Below are 14,964 nucleotides of genomic sequence, written 5' to 3'. Positions count from 1 at the left end.
CCTTTGTATATGATGCTAGAAATATAGATCTAAGTCATAAATCTTCAAACTTACAGATCATTCTGTAATTTTTCCTTAGTATCTTTTATATCTTTCAAATTTAAATATTTGGGGACAGGAAGGTCTTTTATTTTGTTTCTGTCTCCTAATACAGAATATTTCTATAAACAAACAATTGCAAGCATGCTACCTGCATAGTGCTCCATTTTCTTAACCTGAGATTAAAGGGCATGAGTATCTTAACACGTTTCTGGATCTTGTATCTGCCTGCTCCTAATAAGATAAACTTGAATAAAAAGTTTTGTACTATTTTAATAAGAATAAGATTAAACAAAAAGAGCTTATTTTATATTTACTGCACATGGTTGTTTTTCCAAATGATTTGTTTAAATGCACTTAAAATTGTAGGTTATCAGTGAGGAATGACTAGCAGATGGAGTTGTTTTGTACCTGTTATATAATGTCTGTGCCTGTTTCTGTAAGAAAAAAATGTTAAATAGTAAAGTGAGTCAAAGATGTTACTGTGCAGTTTTCAAAATTATTACCATTATTTTATGTATTTATTTCAGGTTTTAAGGAAGTCAGCGATCATTCAAAAGACACAGAAAGCTATGAGTATGATTTAATAGGAGTGACTGTTCACACAGGAACGGCAGATGGTGGGCACTATTATAGCTTCATCAGAGATATAGTCAATCCACATGCTTATAAAAACAACAAATGGTAAGTTTTAAGTATTTTGTTCTTGGGATTGAAAAACTTTTTTTCCTGTTTTTAGAGTATAAATTTATTGTTGTTTTTGCTTTAGATATGTTTTCTGATTTTATTTCTCTAAAAACTTTCTCAGGCAGCCTGGGTGGCTCAGTGGTTTAGCGCCGCCTTCAGCCCAGGATGTGATCCTAGATCCTGGAGACCCAGGATCGAATCCCATGTCGAGCTCCCTGCATGGAGCCTGCTTCTCCCTCTGCCTGTGTTCCCAAGCGTCTCTCTCTCTTTCTCTCTCTCTCTCTCTCTCTTTCTCTCTGTCTCATGAATAAATAAATAAAATATCTTAAAAAAATAAAATTAGAAAAGGAGGCAGTTTTTAAAGGATACTGACTTTCATTAGACAGTAGAAATCAGTTATTCTTACATTTCTTTTGAGTATTTGATGAATGTTTTCCTAAGAAAAATGAAACAAAGTTTTGCACTCAACTTTAGATTCATAGACAATATTGCACCTTCCAAATCTTTTCTTTGCTCACTCATTCAAGAGCTGCTTACTGAGCAACTCTAACCACTATAGGGTGGTTTGAGGTTCTTGTATATGACAATTTGAAGTTACTTGCGTGCTCCACTCTCTCCGCCTTACTTTTCCCTTTCCAACCTGAACATTCTTTTATCATCTTTTATCAAGGTAATGTTTGTAAGTCATTGCATCAGTGCTTAATAGCTGTTTTTTAGTCTTCAGATGTTGTTAGGTAGAGTATCACGTATAGAAACTATGTATCTATGGTAGGCATTGTTCTAAAAGTGTTAGGGATATTGCTTTGAATAAAACGTACATTGGTAAATGGATTTCCATTTCACAGAATAGTTGCATTGAACTCTTTAAGCCAACATGTCCATGGTGTCTTACCTTGTGTCCATTTGAATAAAATTCCATAAATCTATTTTGAATCTATTTTGATCATAAATGTTGAGATGGTATCTTTATCTTTGGAAGTTCTTCCATCTCTTAATCTTTTCTGTCCAATAGCTGTACATGTTATGTTTATGCAAACTATTTCTTTGTTTTCATGAATTCTTCTGGTACTCCTAGTTTATAAATGGATTTATCAGATTTTAGGGCAGTTACAATTAGTAAAATTATATTCCCAGTTTCTAATAGATTAGTGTTGTCAAAATAAGAACTTAGAGTTTATTTACCTCATTAAAAATAGTTTGCTCAAGTTTTATAATTTTGTCATTATGTAATATATTTTTATAATAAGCATAATAGCATGTATATACTTGATCAGGTACTTGGTATGTATGTAGTTGATCGACACTATGTGCTCTGTTTTAGGTATCTTTTTAATGATGCTGAGGTAAAACCTTTTGATTCTGCTCAGCTGGCCTCTGAATGTTTTGGTGGAGAGATGACAGTAAGTTTTATTCAGAAGTTATAAATGGTTTGTGACTTTCCAAGTGATGTGCAGTATCATAAAATCCAGTGGCAGAACTACATAACTTTCTTTTAATTGCTATGATTAAATCTAAATTTATTCAGTTATTTATTAGATGTCTAGTCTGTTTGGCATATATGCCAGACACTGGGAAATTCTTTTTAAATTATAATTTCTGCCTTCAACTGATTAAAAAGGTTAAAACTTAAAATTGAAAATAGGATAGGAACTGAATGGCATTGCCATGAAACATGGTAAAAGTTGTCCACTTGAATGGGATTCAAGCAAAAAGAAGTTACTCTATTGAGTTGATATGAAAAATCTTTGTTGAAGAAATTGACTCAAGCTGAACTTCAAAGAATTACTCTTTCAGTGCTTTTTTCCCCCCCAAAATAATAGCATCAATCTGGTTACGACTATTGACAGGATATACAGAGACTATCTTATCTGTTATATAATTAGCCCTAAGACATGAAAAAGACAATTAGGTTTGAGTAGTAGTATTATAATAACAACGTAACTGCACTTCATAGGCATTTTAGCCAAGACCAATGTTCTGAGAACAGTTTTAAAATACTGTTTTGATTCTCATAAGTCAAGCATTAGTCATTTCCATTTCACAGGTAAGCCCAAGTAAAATTTTTCATTTTAATAACCATGTCTATTGTGAAATCACTGTTCACATTGTGGATTTTAATAAAGACCTTCCTTATTGCTCTTTGGTGCTTTTATGTACTACTTTGAATAGAAAAGAAGTAGGCAAATTGCTAACACTTCAAAAATGGGTAGAAGGAAGTAATGAATAAGTTGCTGATGTGCCATAATTAAAGTGATTGTATCTCTAGATATTATTCCTAGGATAGTTCCTCAAAAGGAAAAAAAAAAGTAAAAAAGGGCAGCCCGGATGGCTTAGCTTAGCGCTGCCTTCAGCCCAGAGCATGATCCTGGAGACCCGGGATCAAGTCCCACGTTGGGCTCCCTGCATGGAGCCTGCTTCTCCCTCTGCCTGTGTCTCTGCCTCTCTCTCTCTCTCTCTCTCTCTCTCTCTCTCTGTTTCTCATGAATAAATAAATAAAATCTTAAAAAAAAAAGTAAACAAGTAAACTTTGCAAAGCTCTTCTCTTAAAAGTTCTTAAATTGCAAGTATATTTTATTATACTTTATATGTTTTATGGTAAAGTATCTTTAAAAATGTTTTGAATCTTTGTTTTTAGGTACAGTTGACCCTTAAACAATGTAGGAGTTAAAGGTGCCAGGCCCCTACACAGTTGAAAATATGAGTATAACTTTTGTCTATTGATCAGAAGTCTTATTGATAACATGAACACACACAATTATTTTGAACACTCATACGTATCTTATATGTTACACTATATTGTATTCTTACAATAAAACTAGAGAAAAAAATGTTACTAAGAAAATCATAAGGAGGGACGACTGGATGGCTCAGTCGGATGGGCATCTAACTCTTGATTTTGGCTCAGGGTCGTGAGAGCAAGCACCACATAGGGCTCTGCTCATCTGGGAGTCTGCTTGAGATTCTCTCCCTCTTCTCCCTCTGCCTTTCTTCCTACTCACCTCTCTAAAATAAATAAATCTTTTAAAATCAAAAGGAAAATACATTTATAGTACTCTCATATTTATTGGGGGAAAAAATCTGCCTTTAAGTGGACCTGTGTTATTCAAGGGTCAAGGGTCAACTTTACTCTTAGTCAAAAACTTCTGTTAAGGATTTTTAATGAATGTAATACTATTAAAAAATTTATAAAGTTACTATAAAGAATGAATTTAGCTGTTTATGGAATATTTCATATATAAATGTAACTGAGATAAATATATATATATTTTTTAAAGAAGGAAAACTTTTATTTTTTTAAACAGACCAAGACCTATGATTCTGTTACAGATAAATTTATGGATTTCTCCTTTGAAAAGGTAATCCTTTGTTTCATTGTAATTTACATTTTTTCCTTTCTTCCATATTATCTAATTTTATAATTTGTCAAAATGAAAATAAATTTTTTTTTCTTTGCCTCTTAAAGACACACAGTGCATATATGCTGTTTTACAAACGCATGGAACCAGAGGAAGAAAATGGCAAAGAATTCAAATTTGATGTTTCGTCAGAGTTACTAGAGGTATAACTTAACTTTAGCAATTTAAAAGCATGTTAAGTATTAATACAAGTAATAGAACTACAGGAATAGGCTATGGCAGTGTTAGGATTTGTAATCCCAGGTAGACCTTAATGTTATTTGCTAATAGTCTTGGTAATACAGACATAGGACAGGTGCATATAAATTGAGTGAAACATAATTATTAGTCAGCAGTTCGGGTGGCTCAGCGGTTTAGCACTGCCTTCGGCTCAAGGTGTGATCCTGGAGACCCGGGATCGAGTCCCACATCGGGCTCCCTGCATGGAGCCTGCTTCTCCCTCTGCCTGTGTCTTTACCTCGCTCTCTCTCTCTCTCTCATGAATAAATAAAATCTTTAAAAAAAGAAAAGAATTATTAGTAACATTAAAGAAAAACAAGCAAAATGGTTGATGGAATTGGAGCAAGCTTTATCAGTTAACTTGTATGTGTGGTAATGTTCTTGGATTTTTGCTTCATGTTACGTAGAAATGTACCATGTATTTGAAACACATTTAAAATATGTATTAAATATTTTTAAAAGTGTCTTTCTTGTCTGTAGTAATTAGGCTTTCTTTGTTTCATGATGTAATAAGTGATAATGTTACTTTAATGTCTTAAGAGCTATAAAATATATTCACAACTCACTGTGTGTTGTATCAGTGTTACAAACTCAACCAAAAGTACAAACTGTAGGTATACCTACAGGTATACCTGATAAACATTTACTCTTCCATCTAGACAATTCAGCTTTTACTATCTGATTGATTACTTGATTTTTGCACTGTTGTGATCAAGTCTTAAAACCAAGTAGGTTTTGTTCCCCAGACATACTTTTAACTGGTATCTTGCCTCCTCAGAATGTTACTGATAAACAGCCAAGAATATGATCATCTTTTAAACCCCCTGCATTGGATTTACCAGCAAAATTAGGTGTTTCACTAGATTTCTTTTTCTAGATAATGACCTAATCGTGTTTAATGACAACCTAGCTCACTTGTGAAGTGAAATGAAATTTCATATAAAACTTTCATGAAAAAAAAAAAAAAACTTTCATGAAAAAAGAAAACTTTAATGATGTATATTCTTTACATTAATGGTTCTGAGACTCCTATTCTCAAAATTTTTATATTCTTAAAAAATACTGAGAACCTTGAGTTTAATAAATTAGTTTTAATGCCATATCTATTTACCATATTAGAAATAAAACAAATTTTAAAATTTATGTTTATTTAAAAATAACAAAAATTAAGCCATGACATGCTAATATAGATACCATTTTATGAAAAAAAAAACTTTCAGAACAAAACCATTTGGTGAGGAAAGTGGCGCTGTTTTGTGTTTGTAAATCTTCTTAATATCTGATTTAATAGACAACAGCTGGAGTCTCATAATAGCTGTTTGCATTTGCTCTGTTGTGATCTCATTCATCATTTAGCCTCTGAAAAACTCCATTGTATTCTCAGGAGAGAATGCAAATATAAAAGGGCAAATAGCATCAGGATTTTATTTAAAAAATGGGTTTGAGCTTATATATACCCTAAAATGGCCACTGGTACCCTCATAGGTCTCTGAACCATTCTTTGAGAACCACTGATATATGTTTGTGACAAAAGGGAATCCCGGACTTTTGCTCTACTTTAACAAGAAAATCAAATTGAACACTATTTAGAATATTCTTGATTGCAGATCTAAACCAACCATTTATTTTCCCTATCATCATTTTAGCTTACTAATGGAAAAAGAGTTTGCCTGCATATACCTTTACTAAAAATATTAAAGTATGATAATACTGTTATTTACTATTAACATAGATTTTAGGTATAATCTCAGATGTGGTCCTTTATATGTACAGTTAAAATATAGCTAGGAGCAGACTTTCCCAAATAGTAAATAGGAAATTTAGAACCATAAACTTATTTTTAGGGAGTTTATTTATTTATATATGTATGTATTTACTTATTTAAATATTTATTTATTTGAGAGTTGAAGGGGAGGCAGAGGGAGAGGGAGAGAGAATCCCAAAGAGACTCCCTGCTAAGTGTGGAGCAGGGCTTCATCTCACGACCCCAACATCATGATCTGAGCTGAAATCAAGAATCGGATATTTAGCCAACTGAGCCACTCATGCATCCTAGAACCATAAAATTTATTAAGCTAACATTATAAATTGTAATAACTTACGGATAAAACAAAATGCTCAGAAAGGGTAGTTGATTGGAATTGCAGGGGAAAGTGATTAGGACATAGTTCAGATTAAGCTTAAACTGAGACTTGAAAGTTAGTGAAGACTTAATCACATGAAAGGGTACTCCAGGCAAAGAAACGATTATGTACCAATTCCCTTAGTAAAGACATAGATTATTGGCATGTTTTAGGAGCTAAAAAATGACCTCTGAGGCTGTGATGATAGTAAGTGCAATGAAATATGGTCCACGATGAAGTTAAATGGGTTTATAGGAAATACCTGTAGTAATTTTCACACTTATACACATCCACGTGGCTACACATATGTTGTATTGATAAAATGTTTAAAAAGGATAGTCAAAAAACAAGATGAATATTTCTGTAGGACAGAAATGGAACAGAAATAAAAGCATTGAGTCTGGTGGAAACCACAAAATTTACCAGGCTTAGGTCCAAATTCGATAATGGTGGCCAAAAGTTCTTGAGAGGTAAAGGAGACGAAAATTGTGACATAGGATCTAGAGCTAAACTCCTGGATGGAAATAAGAAACTTGGAATGGGACTCCATTGCTATGAGAAAGCACTGATGGATGAAGGCTGTCAAACTGTTTTTGAGGCCACAGTTTTCTAGAAAGCTGTGTGCATAGAAATGCAAGAGGACTAAGAACTCTGAAGCAGTCCATTCAGTGACTAGGTCTGTATCTGTGTGAAGCAGGAGCCCTAATACGTGATTATAAGACCTGGTGCTGGGCTACAGTAGTAGGCTGGGAGGCCGGGAGTAGTTGAAAATATTTAGGAGGGATAAATACAGGCAGTAATATCAATAATCAGAATATAAATTTGTTCCAGATAAAAATATTTTGGGTAGCCTGGGTGGCTCAGGGTTTTAGCACCACCTTCAGCCCAGGGCGCGACCCTCCAGGGTCGAGTCCCACATCGGGCTCCCTGCTTCTCCCTCTGCCTGTGTCTCTGCCTCTTTCTCTGTGTCTCTCATGAATAAATAAAATCTTTAAAAAAAACTAATTTTATGGAATTCTAATTTAGAGCATGTTTAGGATATTCAGAGAGCTAAAAGAACACAAAAACTAAGGTCAGCAGAGCAGTTATATAAGGCTCACATTAGAAATAATCTTTTTTCATAATTGTTACAGAAGATTAAAAAGGAAATAACATGATTTAGGTCTGCCAATCTGAATTGTTTTTATTTTGCCAGTTATTGAACATAACCTTTTTCATAACCTGTTTTCAAAGTGGAACACAACATAACTGTATTCATTTATATATTTGCTCTTCAGACAGATGGGATTTCAGACTTCTTACTTTCAAAATCTTTATAATTGTATTTTTAAAGGACTGTGATTGTTTGAGGTAGCCAGATACATGATGATAAACTAGAGCAGGCTTAGTAACTATTTTCATATTCCACATAGCTGGGAAAGAACCAGCATGAATTACAAGTGCCTGTATTTTTTAGTTTTTTGTTTCTTTTAGAGAAAATCTGGTTTTGTCTTTAAAAAAAATACTTATAAAATGTTATAAGCAAATGCTTTCTGATATCTAATGTTAACCATTTTCTTTTTCTTCAGTGGATTTGGCATGATAACATGCAGTTTCTTCAAGACAAAAACATTTTTGAACATACATATTTTGGGTAAGTAGTAAATTTAGTAATATATTTTTTTGTTACACATTTAAAACAAATTTATTCTATAAGAATTGTAACTTATTATTTTAAATTCTAGGTTTATGTGGCAGTTATGTAGTTGTATTCCCAGTACATTACCAGATCCCAAAGCTGTGTCCCTAATGACAGCAAAGGTAAGATATAAGCCTTAGATAGATTTTTCATAATTGACTACTTTAAGGTAATTTTTAAAATTTTTTTTTGCTAAATGGTATCTTTTCTTACAGTTAAGCACCTCCTTTGTCCTAGAAACATTTATACATTCAAAAGAAAAGGTATGTGTTTTGTTTTGTGGATTTCTGTCATTTACCGGGTGGCTTTTGGTTTTCTTTATCTTAAGCTCAGAAGTCCATGCCTTAAATGAATTTTTTTTCTTTCCTTTTTTTTTTTTTTTTTTTTTAGCCCACCATGCTTCAGTGGATTGAACTGTTGACCAAACAATTTAATAATAGTCAAGCAGCTTGTGAGGTGAGGTGAAATAATTAAACAAACAATGCATAGCTTAAGCTGCACTTTTTAATTTTCTTTTATTCTTAGATGCTACAGCAAAATCTATTATATATTTACATTATTATAAATCATAGGAATCCCAGTGTAAGTTGTTCCCCAAAATACTTAACAGCTGAGGTTATAATTTGTTTTGTCCATTACATTGATTAAATAATTGAGCTATTTTGAGTAATGCTGCTGTGAACATTTATGTACAAATATTTGTGTGGACATACGTTTTCAGTTCTTTTGGTTATCTACCTAGGAGTAGAATTCCTGAGTCATAGAGTCATTCTAGGTTTAAATATAGAAAGTTCAAAAGACTACCAGATATTTCTTAATTAATTGTGGGTATTATCAGAAAATACTTGAAAATAGTATCTTCCTTCCCTCCCCTAGATAAAAATGCATATATCCTAGTCTATCAGTTTATGTCCAGTTTTATCTTCTGTATTATGTTCTAATACATCCATATAATAATATATCCCTAAGGATAATCTGCTCACACGTAATGATCACTTAACCCTCTTGCCACCTTAACATTGTTTTATCATTTTTTGATTAGCTCCCAAAGTGATGCTATAAGCCTAGAATTTCTAGGAATGCAAATCTTAAAAATTTCCAGAGGTGGGGGATAACATAGTATGTAGTAGATGAAATTAGTTGAAGAACTTTTTCTTGTATAGAAGGTTATCTGATTTTGCCTTGGAGCGGTGAAATTGGAGAATTTGATCATTGTAGATTTCAAACACAAATCCATAATTTTTTAAAACTTTGTAATATTTCAATAAAAAGCACAAAAGTAGGAAGATAAAGAACTGTCAGGTACCTATTGCCCAATTTTCAACAAACAGTAACATTGTTTTGTTCTCATCTATTGCTATCTCCCATGCCTGTTTTCAGCTGAAGTGTCTTAAAGCAAGCCCAGATAGCATATCATACATCCATAAATACTGAGTATGTATCTCTAATAAATGAGAACTTTAAAAAAATATATATAACCATGATTTCACTCACTCCTTGTAAAATTCGAAGTGATTCCTTTAACATCCAGTACTCATTTTGTGTTCACTTTTCTCTGTCTAAAAAATGTTTTTGTTTGTTTGTTTGTTTGGCTTCTTTGAATTAGTATTCAAACAAGGACCACATTTCACTTTTTTTTTTTTTTTTTTAAGATTTTATTTATTTATTCATAGAGATGCAGAGAGAGAGAGAGGCAGAGACACAGGCAGAGGGAGAAGCAGGCTCCATGCAGAGAGCCTGACGCGGGACTCGATCCAGGGTCTCCAGATCACGCCCCGGGCTGCAGGCGGCGCTAAACCGCTGCGCCACCGGGGCTGCCCCACATTTCACTTTTGTCCTGTAAATTAGCTTTCATCTAGAACAGTTACTTTTTTTCCCCCCCTCTGCTACTTTGTCATTTGATCTGCAGAATTCTCCATATGCTTGCTTTGACTGATTGTATCCTCCTGGTGTTAGTTAACAAGTTCCTTTACTCCCCTCCCTCTTAGTGACTTTTTTTAAAGCTATTTGATCCAGAATGTTGATTAGGTCATAATTCGTTGTATTTTTTTGTTTGTTTTTATTTATAAGTTGCCACTTCAGTTTTTTGGGTTTTGTTTTGTTTTGTTTTTACTAAAGATTGGCCTCCAGAATTCTCTCAGAGAGTTAAAATTCCCTACAGTCGTCAATGATTGTGTGTATACACATAGTAAAATTCAGTATAGGAGTTAAATATGTGATAAAGAGATATCTTGAAATCAATAAAAAATTGTTTTAACATGAAGGATGTTTTTTGGGGGCACGTGGATTCCTCAGTCGGTTAAGTCGGTTAATGCAGATATGACTCTTTTGATTTTGGCTCAAGTCATGATGTCAGGGTTGTGAGATCGAGCCCCATGTCGGTGCTGCACTGGTTTGGAGCCTGCTTAAGAATCCCTGTCTTGCCTCCTCCCACACTGTTCTCTCTCTTTCTCTCAAAAAATGGGGGGAGGTGTGTTTTTTGTTATGAAGAGAGCATAATTTCTTCTTTAAGAAAATCCTACTCAGATCATATATTGATAGGAACAAAAGGTTCTGCAGTGTGGTGTCTTTGAGGACTAAGAGGAAAATAGTATTTCATTTTATTATGTTAAGGACTGTAGGTTGCCATCCTGCAGGGTTACACTGTGATGTAAATGGCATTCGTGGAATTCTGTAAGGAGATGACCCTGATAATGACTTTAGGCATTTTAGTTTTAGGCCTTTTTTTTTTTTTTTTTTTTTTTTTTTAAGATTTATTTACTTTCTTAGAGCATGCCTGAGCAGGGGGAGAGGGACAGAAGGAGACAATCTCAAACAGACTCCCCACTGAGCATGGAGGCCTACTCAAGGCTCGATCCTATGACCCCAAGGTATGACCTGAGCTGAAAGCAAGAGTCACATGCTTAGCCAACTGAGCCACCCAGGTCCCCCTAGAGTTTTAGACTTTCTAACAGTGGAAGAATCTGTTTTGGTAAGAACTTAATAATTGAAGCATTGACTAGAAGTAAAACCTTTGTGTGATTTTTTTTTTTTAATCCAACAAGTATTGGTTGAAGGTTAATATCACACTATTTTTTTTTTTACAGTGGTTTTTGGACCGTATGGCTGATGATGACTGGTGGCCAATGCAGATCCTAATTAAGTGCCCTAATCAAATTGTGAGACAGGTAAGAAAAAATTTATTTGAAAAAGAAATGGCTTTCAAGGTAATAATTCTAAATCTGCTTGTGAGTATATTTTAACCCAGCATTGAAAGTAGTTATAAAAGATTGACCTCTTACCATAAAAGTCATTTTGCTATTGTTTCATAGCAAATCACCTTTTAGCAAACCAACTATCTTTCCAACCAAGTGATTAAAATCATTAACATTTCCTGGTTATAGGAAGGTAGGTATGTGCCTTTTCTCTCATTTCCTTCTATCTCTGCTTAATGAATTGTACTGATTCTTTTTCAGAATCTTAGATATTCTAACCATGGTAGGGTACTGTAATGACCTTGAAAGTTAAATGAACAGTATATGACATTTCTGTGAGAGATTCTGAACTCTCAAATGAATCAATTTGTTTTCCTTAAATCATTGGAAAAATCAGATGAGAAAAATGTACGTATTATTTTATATTCACTTATGATACAGAACCAAAAATTTAATCTGAAAATGCTACTTTTCAGTTACTACTAAGATAAAAAACACACCATATAATTCATCAAGACCTTTCACAGTGTAAAATTTAGTGGTTGTTAGCATATCCCCAAACTGTGTGACCATTATCTAATTTTATAACACCCCTAGAGAAATTCTGTACCTATTAACCATCACTGCCCTTTTTATACTGTCCCTTCTTTCCAGCCACTAATGGCAGCCACTAGTCTACTTTTTGTCTCTGTGGATTTGCCTATTTTAATGATAAATGGAGTCACACAGTGTGTGTGATCTTTTGTGATCGGCCTCTGAGCAATGTTTTCATGGTTTATCCATGTCATGTATATGTGTTCTTTTCATTTTATTGCTAAATTATATTCCATTGAATGGACATACTAAATATTGTTTATTCATTCAGCAGTTGATGCATGTTTGGGATGTGTCCCTTTTAGGGCTATTTTTGAATAATGGTGCTGTGCATATTTATGTACAAATACTTGTGTGGACATAGGTTTTTCAGTTCTTTTGGTTATCTACCTAAGAGTTGAATTCCTGAGTCATAGAGTCATTCTAGGTTTAACATTTTAGGAACACTTAACTGTCTTTCATGATGTCTCCACAGTTTACATCCCCACCAGAAATCTGTGAGCGTTCCTGTTTTCACTACATCTTATTTAGCATTTGTTACTGTCTTTTTGATTTTAGCTATCCTAATGAGTGTGAAGTAGTTGTGGCTTTGGTTTGCATTTCCCTAATAATTAATGATAGTGAACATCTTTTAATTTGCTTACTGGCCATTTGTATATCTTATTTAGAGAACTCCCATCTCTTTTTATTTTTTTATTTTTACATATTTTTTAAGATTCTATTTATTCATTCATGAGAGACACACAGAGAGGCAGAGACACTGGCAGAGGGAGAACCAGGCTCGATGTAGGGAGCCCGATGTGGGACTTGATCCTGGGAGTCTAGGATCATGCCCTGAGCTGAAAGCAGGCACCAAACCGCTGAGCCACCCAGGGATCCCCTCCCATCTCTTTTTAATCCATGTTTCTCTCAGATAAACCTAAATCATATTTCCTTCTCCTACTCATTGAATTCTGGCAAAAGATTGGGATGCCTAGATGGCTCAGCTGTTGAGCATGTGCCTTTGGCTCAGGGCATGATCCTGGAGGCCCAGGATCAAATCCCACATCAGGCTTCCTGCGTGGAGCCTGCTTTTCTCTCTGCCTGTGTCTTTGCCTCTCTTTCTCTTTGTCTCTCATGAATAAATAAATCCCTAAAAACATTTAAAAAAAAAAAAGAATTCTGGCAAAAGATAATCTATGGGGGAAAATAGAAATGTGTGGCAAAGAATTTTGAAACATGTTAAGTTTTTAGTATCTTTGGTACCTGATATAAGTTGGCTCTTTTCCTTTTTAGATGTTTCAGCGTTTGTGTATCCATGTGATTCAGAGACTCAGACCTGTGCATGCTCATCTTTATCTACAGCCAGGAATGGAAGATGGGTAAGAAGTACCTTTTTTGAGCATTTTAAGCTTTTTAATGACTGCCTACAGAGTATTTTAAATACCCACATGGAAATATTTAGGTTCAAGGCACCTGGGTGGCTTAGTTTGTTAAACATCTACTTTCAGCTCAGGTAATGATCTCAGAATCCTGGAATCGAGCTCCACATCAGGTTCCCTGCTCAGTGGGGAGTCTGCTTCTCCCTCTCCCTCTGCCCTTCCCCCAGTCTGCTTATGTTCATTCTCTCTTAAATAAATAAAATCTCTAAAAAAAAGAAAAAAAATATTTAATTTCTTCTATTTTAAAGTCTGTAATAATGTAAATCAAGAAGAAAAAACAGTATTGTTTATTTTTAATTAAGTGCCTCAAAATGCTCTACAAATAACTTCATGACTGAGTCTTTTTATTTAGATTGATTTAGCCAGATACCATAATTGGAATCCACCTACTTAAATTACTGCAATTGGTTTTCATTATAAAAGGATGAAAGAAATTTGTTTTTTTTTTCTATTTTTATTTATTCATGAGAGAGAGGCAGAGACACAGGCAGAGGGAGAAACAAGCTCCACACAGGGAGCCTGATATGGGACTCGATCCCAGGTCTCCAGGATCAGGCCCTGGACTGAAGGTGGTGCTAAACCGCTGCTGAGCCACCCGGGCTGCCTGAAATTTAGGTTTTTAAGGATATTTCTCTTCCTAGAATATCTTTCCACAGAGTTAATACTGTTTCTAAGGTATATTAAATTGTGTTTTCAGGTCAGATGACATGGATGCCTCAGTAGAAGATATTGGTGGTCGTTCCTGTGTCACTCGATTTGTGAGAACTCTGTTACTAATTATGGAACATGGTGTAAAACCTCACAGTAAACATCTTACAGAGTATTTTGCCTTCCTTTATGAATTTGCCAAAATGGGTGAAGAAGAGGTAAGGCTATATCTTGTTTATCTCTGGGATTATGTACCTATTTTCAATATTTAAAACTTAATTGTTTTTGTTTTATATTTTTAAATCAATGTTTTCATTTTTAGAGCCAGTTTTTGCTTTCCTTGCAAGCCATATCTACAATGGTACATTTTTACATGGGAACCAAAGGGCCTGAAAATGTAAGTATAACTCTCTCTCATATTGGGGATTTAGGGAGCCATGTTTTCAAGTTTGTATCATAGAAGATCATTAGATATAAGATCCCTTTAAAGTCCCTTCCAGTGCTGATAGTAGGTAATTTTAAGGGTCTTAGATTGGTTGATATTTTTAATGGATATAGCAGGAGAATAATCAAGTGATCAATTTCATTAGCAAGGCCCTAGAGCATAAATTTAGGTAAAATGGCCACCAACCCACTTTGATGTCATATCAGTAGCTTGCTGTTTCAGTGACCGTTTTTACTGGCCATATTTTTAAGTTCTTGCTATTGAGTTTGTCACAGTTTTCCTAAAATTTAAGTATCCTAGTCTGTTTATAATATTAAAGCATGACATGAACTTTGTGTTGTCTTTAGTAACCACCTTGGCTTATGCTCTATTTATACTATCTTATTTAACCCTATCTCAACTCTGAGGTGTAAATACTATTGTTACGTCCATTTTACAGATCAGGAACTTGGGCATAAAGAGGTTAACTTGTTTCAGATTACAGTGAGTTGGTCTTTGAT

The 14,964-nt window shown here is 34.2% G+C and overlaps 1 protein-coding gene across 1 annotated transcript in view; it reads left to right on the top strand.

The window, feature by feature from the left end:
• USP34 (ubiquitin specific peptidase 34) overlaps nucleotides 1–14,964 on the top strand; it is a 243,185-nt gene that overhangs the window by 194,042 nt on the left and 34,179 nt on the right. Inside the window, 12 exon segments of the mRNA XM_038551363.1 lie at nucleotides 570–723; nucleotides 2,048–2,126; nucleotides 4,029–4,082; nucleotides 4,190–4,285; nucleotides 8,053–8,117; nucleotides 8,209–8,284; nucleotides 8,378–8,425; nucleotides 8,553–8,618; nucleotides 11,249–11,329; nucleotides 13,226–13,311; nucleotides 14,069–14,237; nucleotides 14,342–14,416. Coding sequence (XP_038407291.1) covers nucleotides 570–723; nucleotides 2,048–2,126; nucleotides 4,029–4,082; nucleotides 4,190–4,285; nucleotides 8,053–8,117; nucleotides 8,209–8,284; nucleotides 8,378–8,425; nucleotides 8,553–8,618; nucleotides 11,249–11,329; nucleotides 13,226–13,311; nucleotides 14,069–14,237; nucleotides 14,342–14,416 — 1,049 coding nt within the window.

The sequence above is a fragment of the Canis lupus genome, chromosome 10 (assembly GCF_011100685.1).
Source record: "Canis lupus familiaris isolate Mischka breed German Shepherd chromosome 10, alternate assembly UU_Cfam_GSD_1.0, whole genome shotgun sequence".
NCBI classification, from domain to species: domain Eukaryota; kingdom Metazoa; phylum Chordata; class Mammalia; order Carnivora; family Canidae; genus Canis; species Canis lupus.
This window is presented reverse-complemented; position numbering and strand designations above follow the sequence as displayed.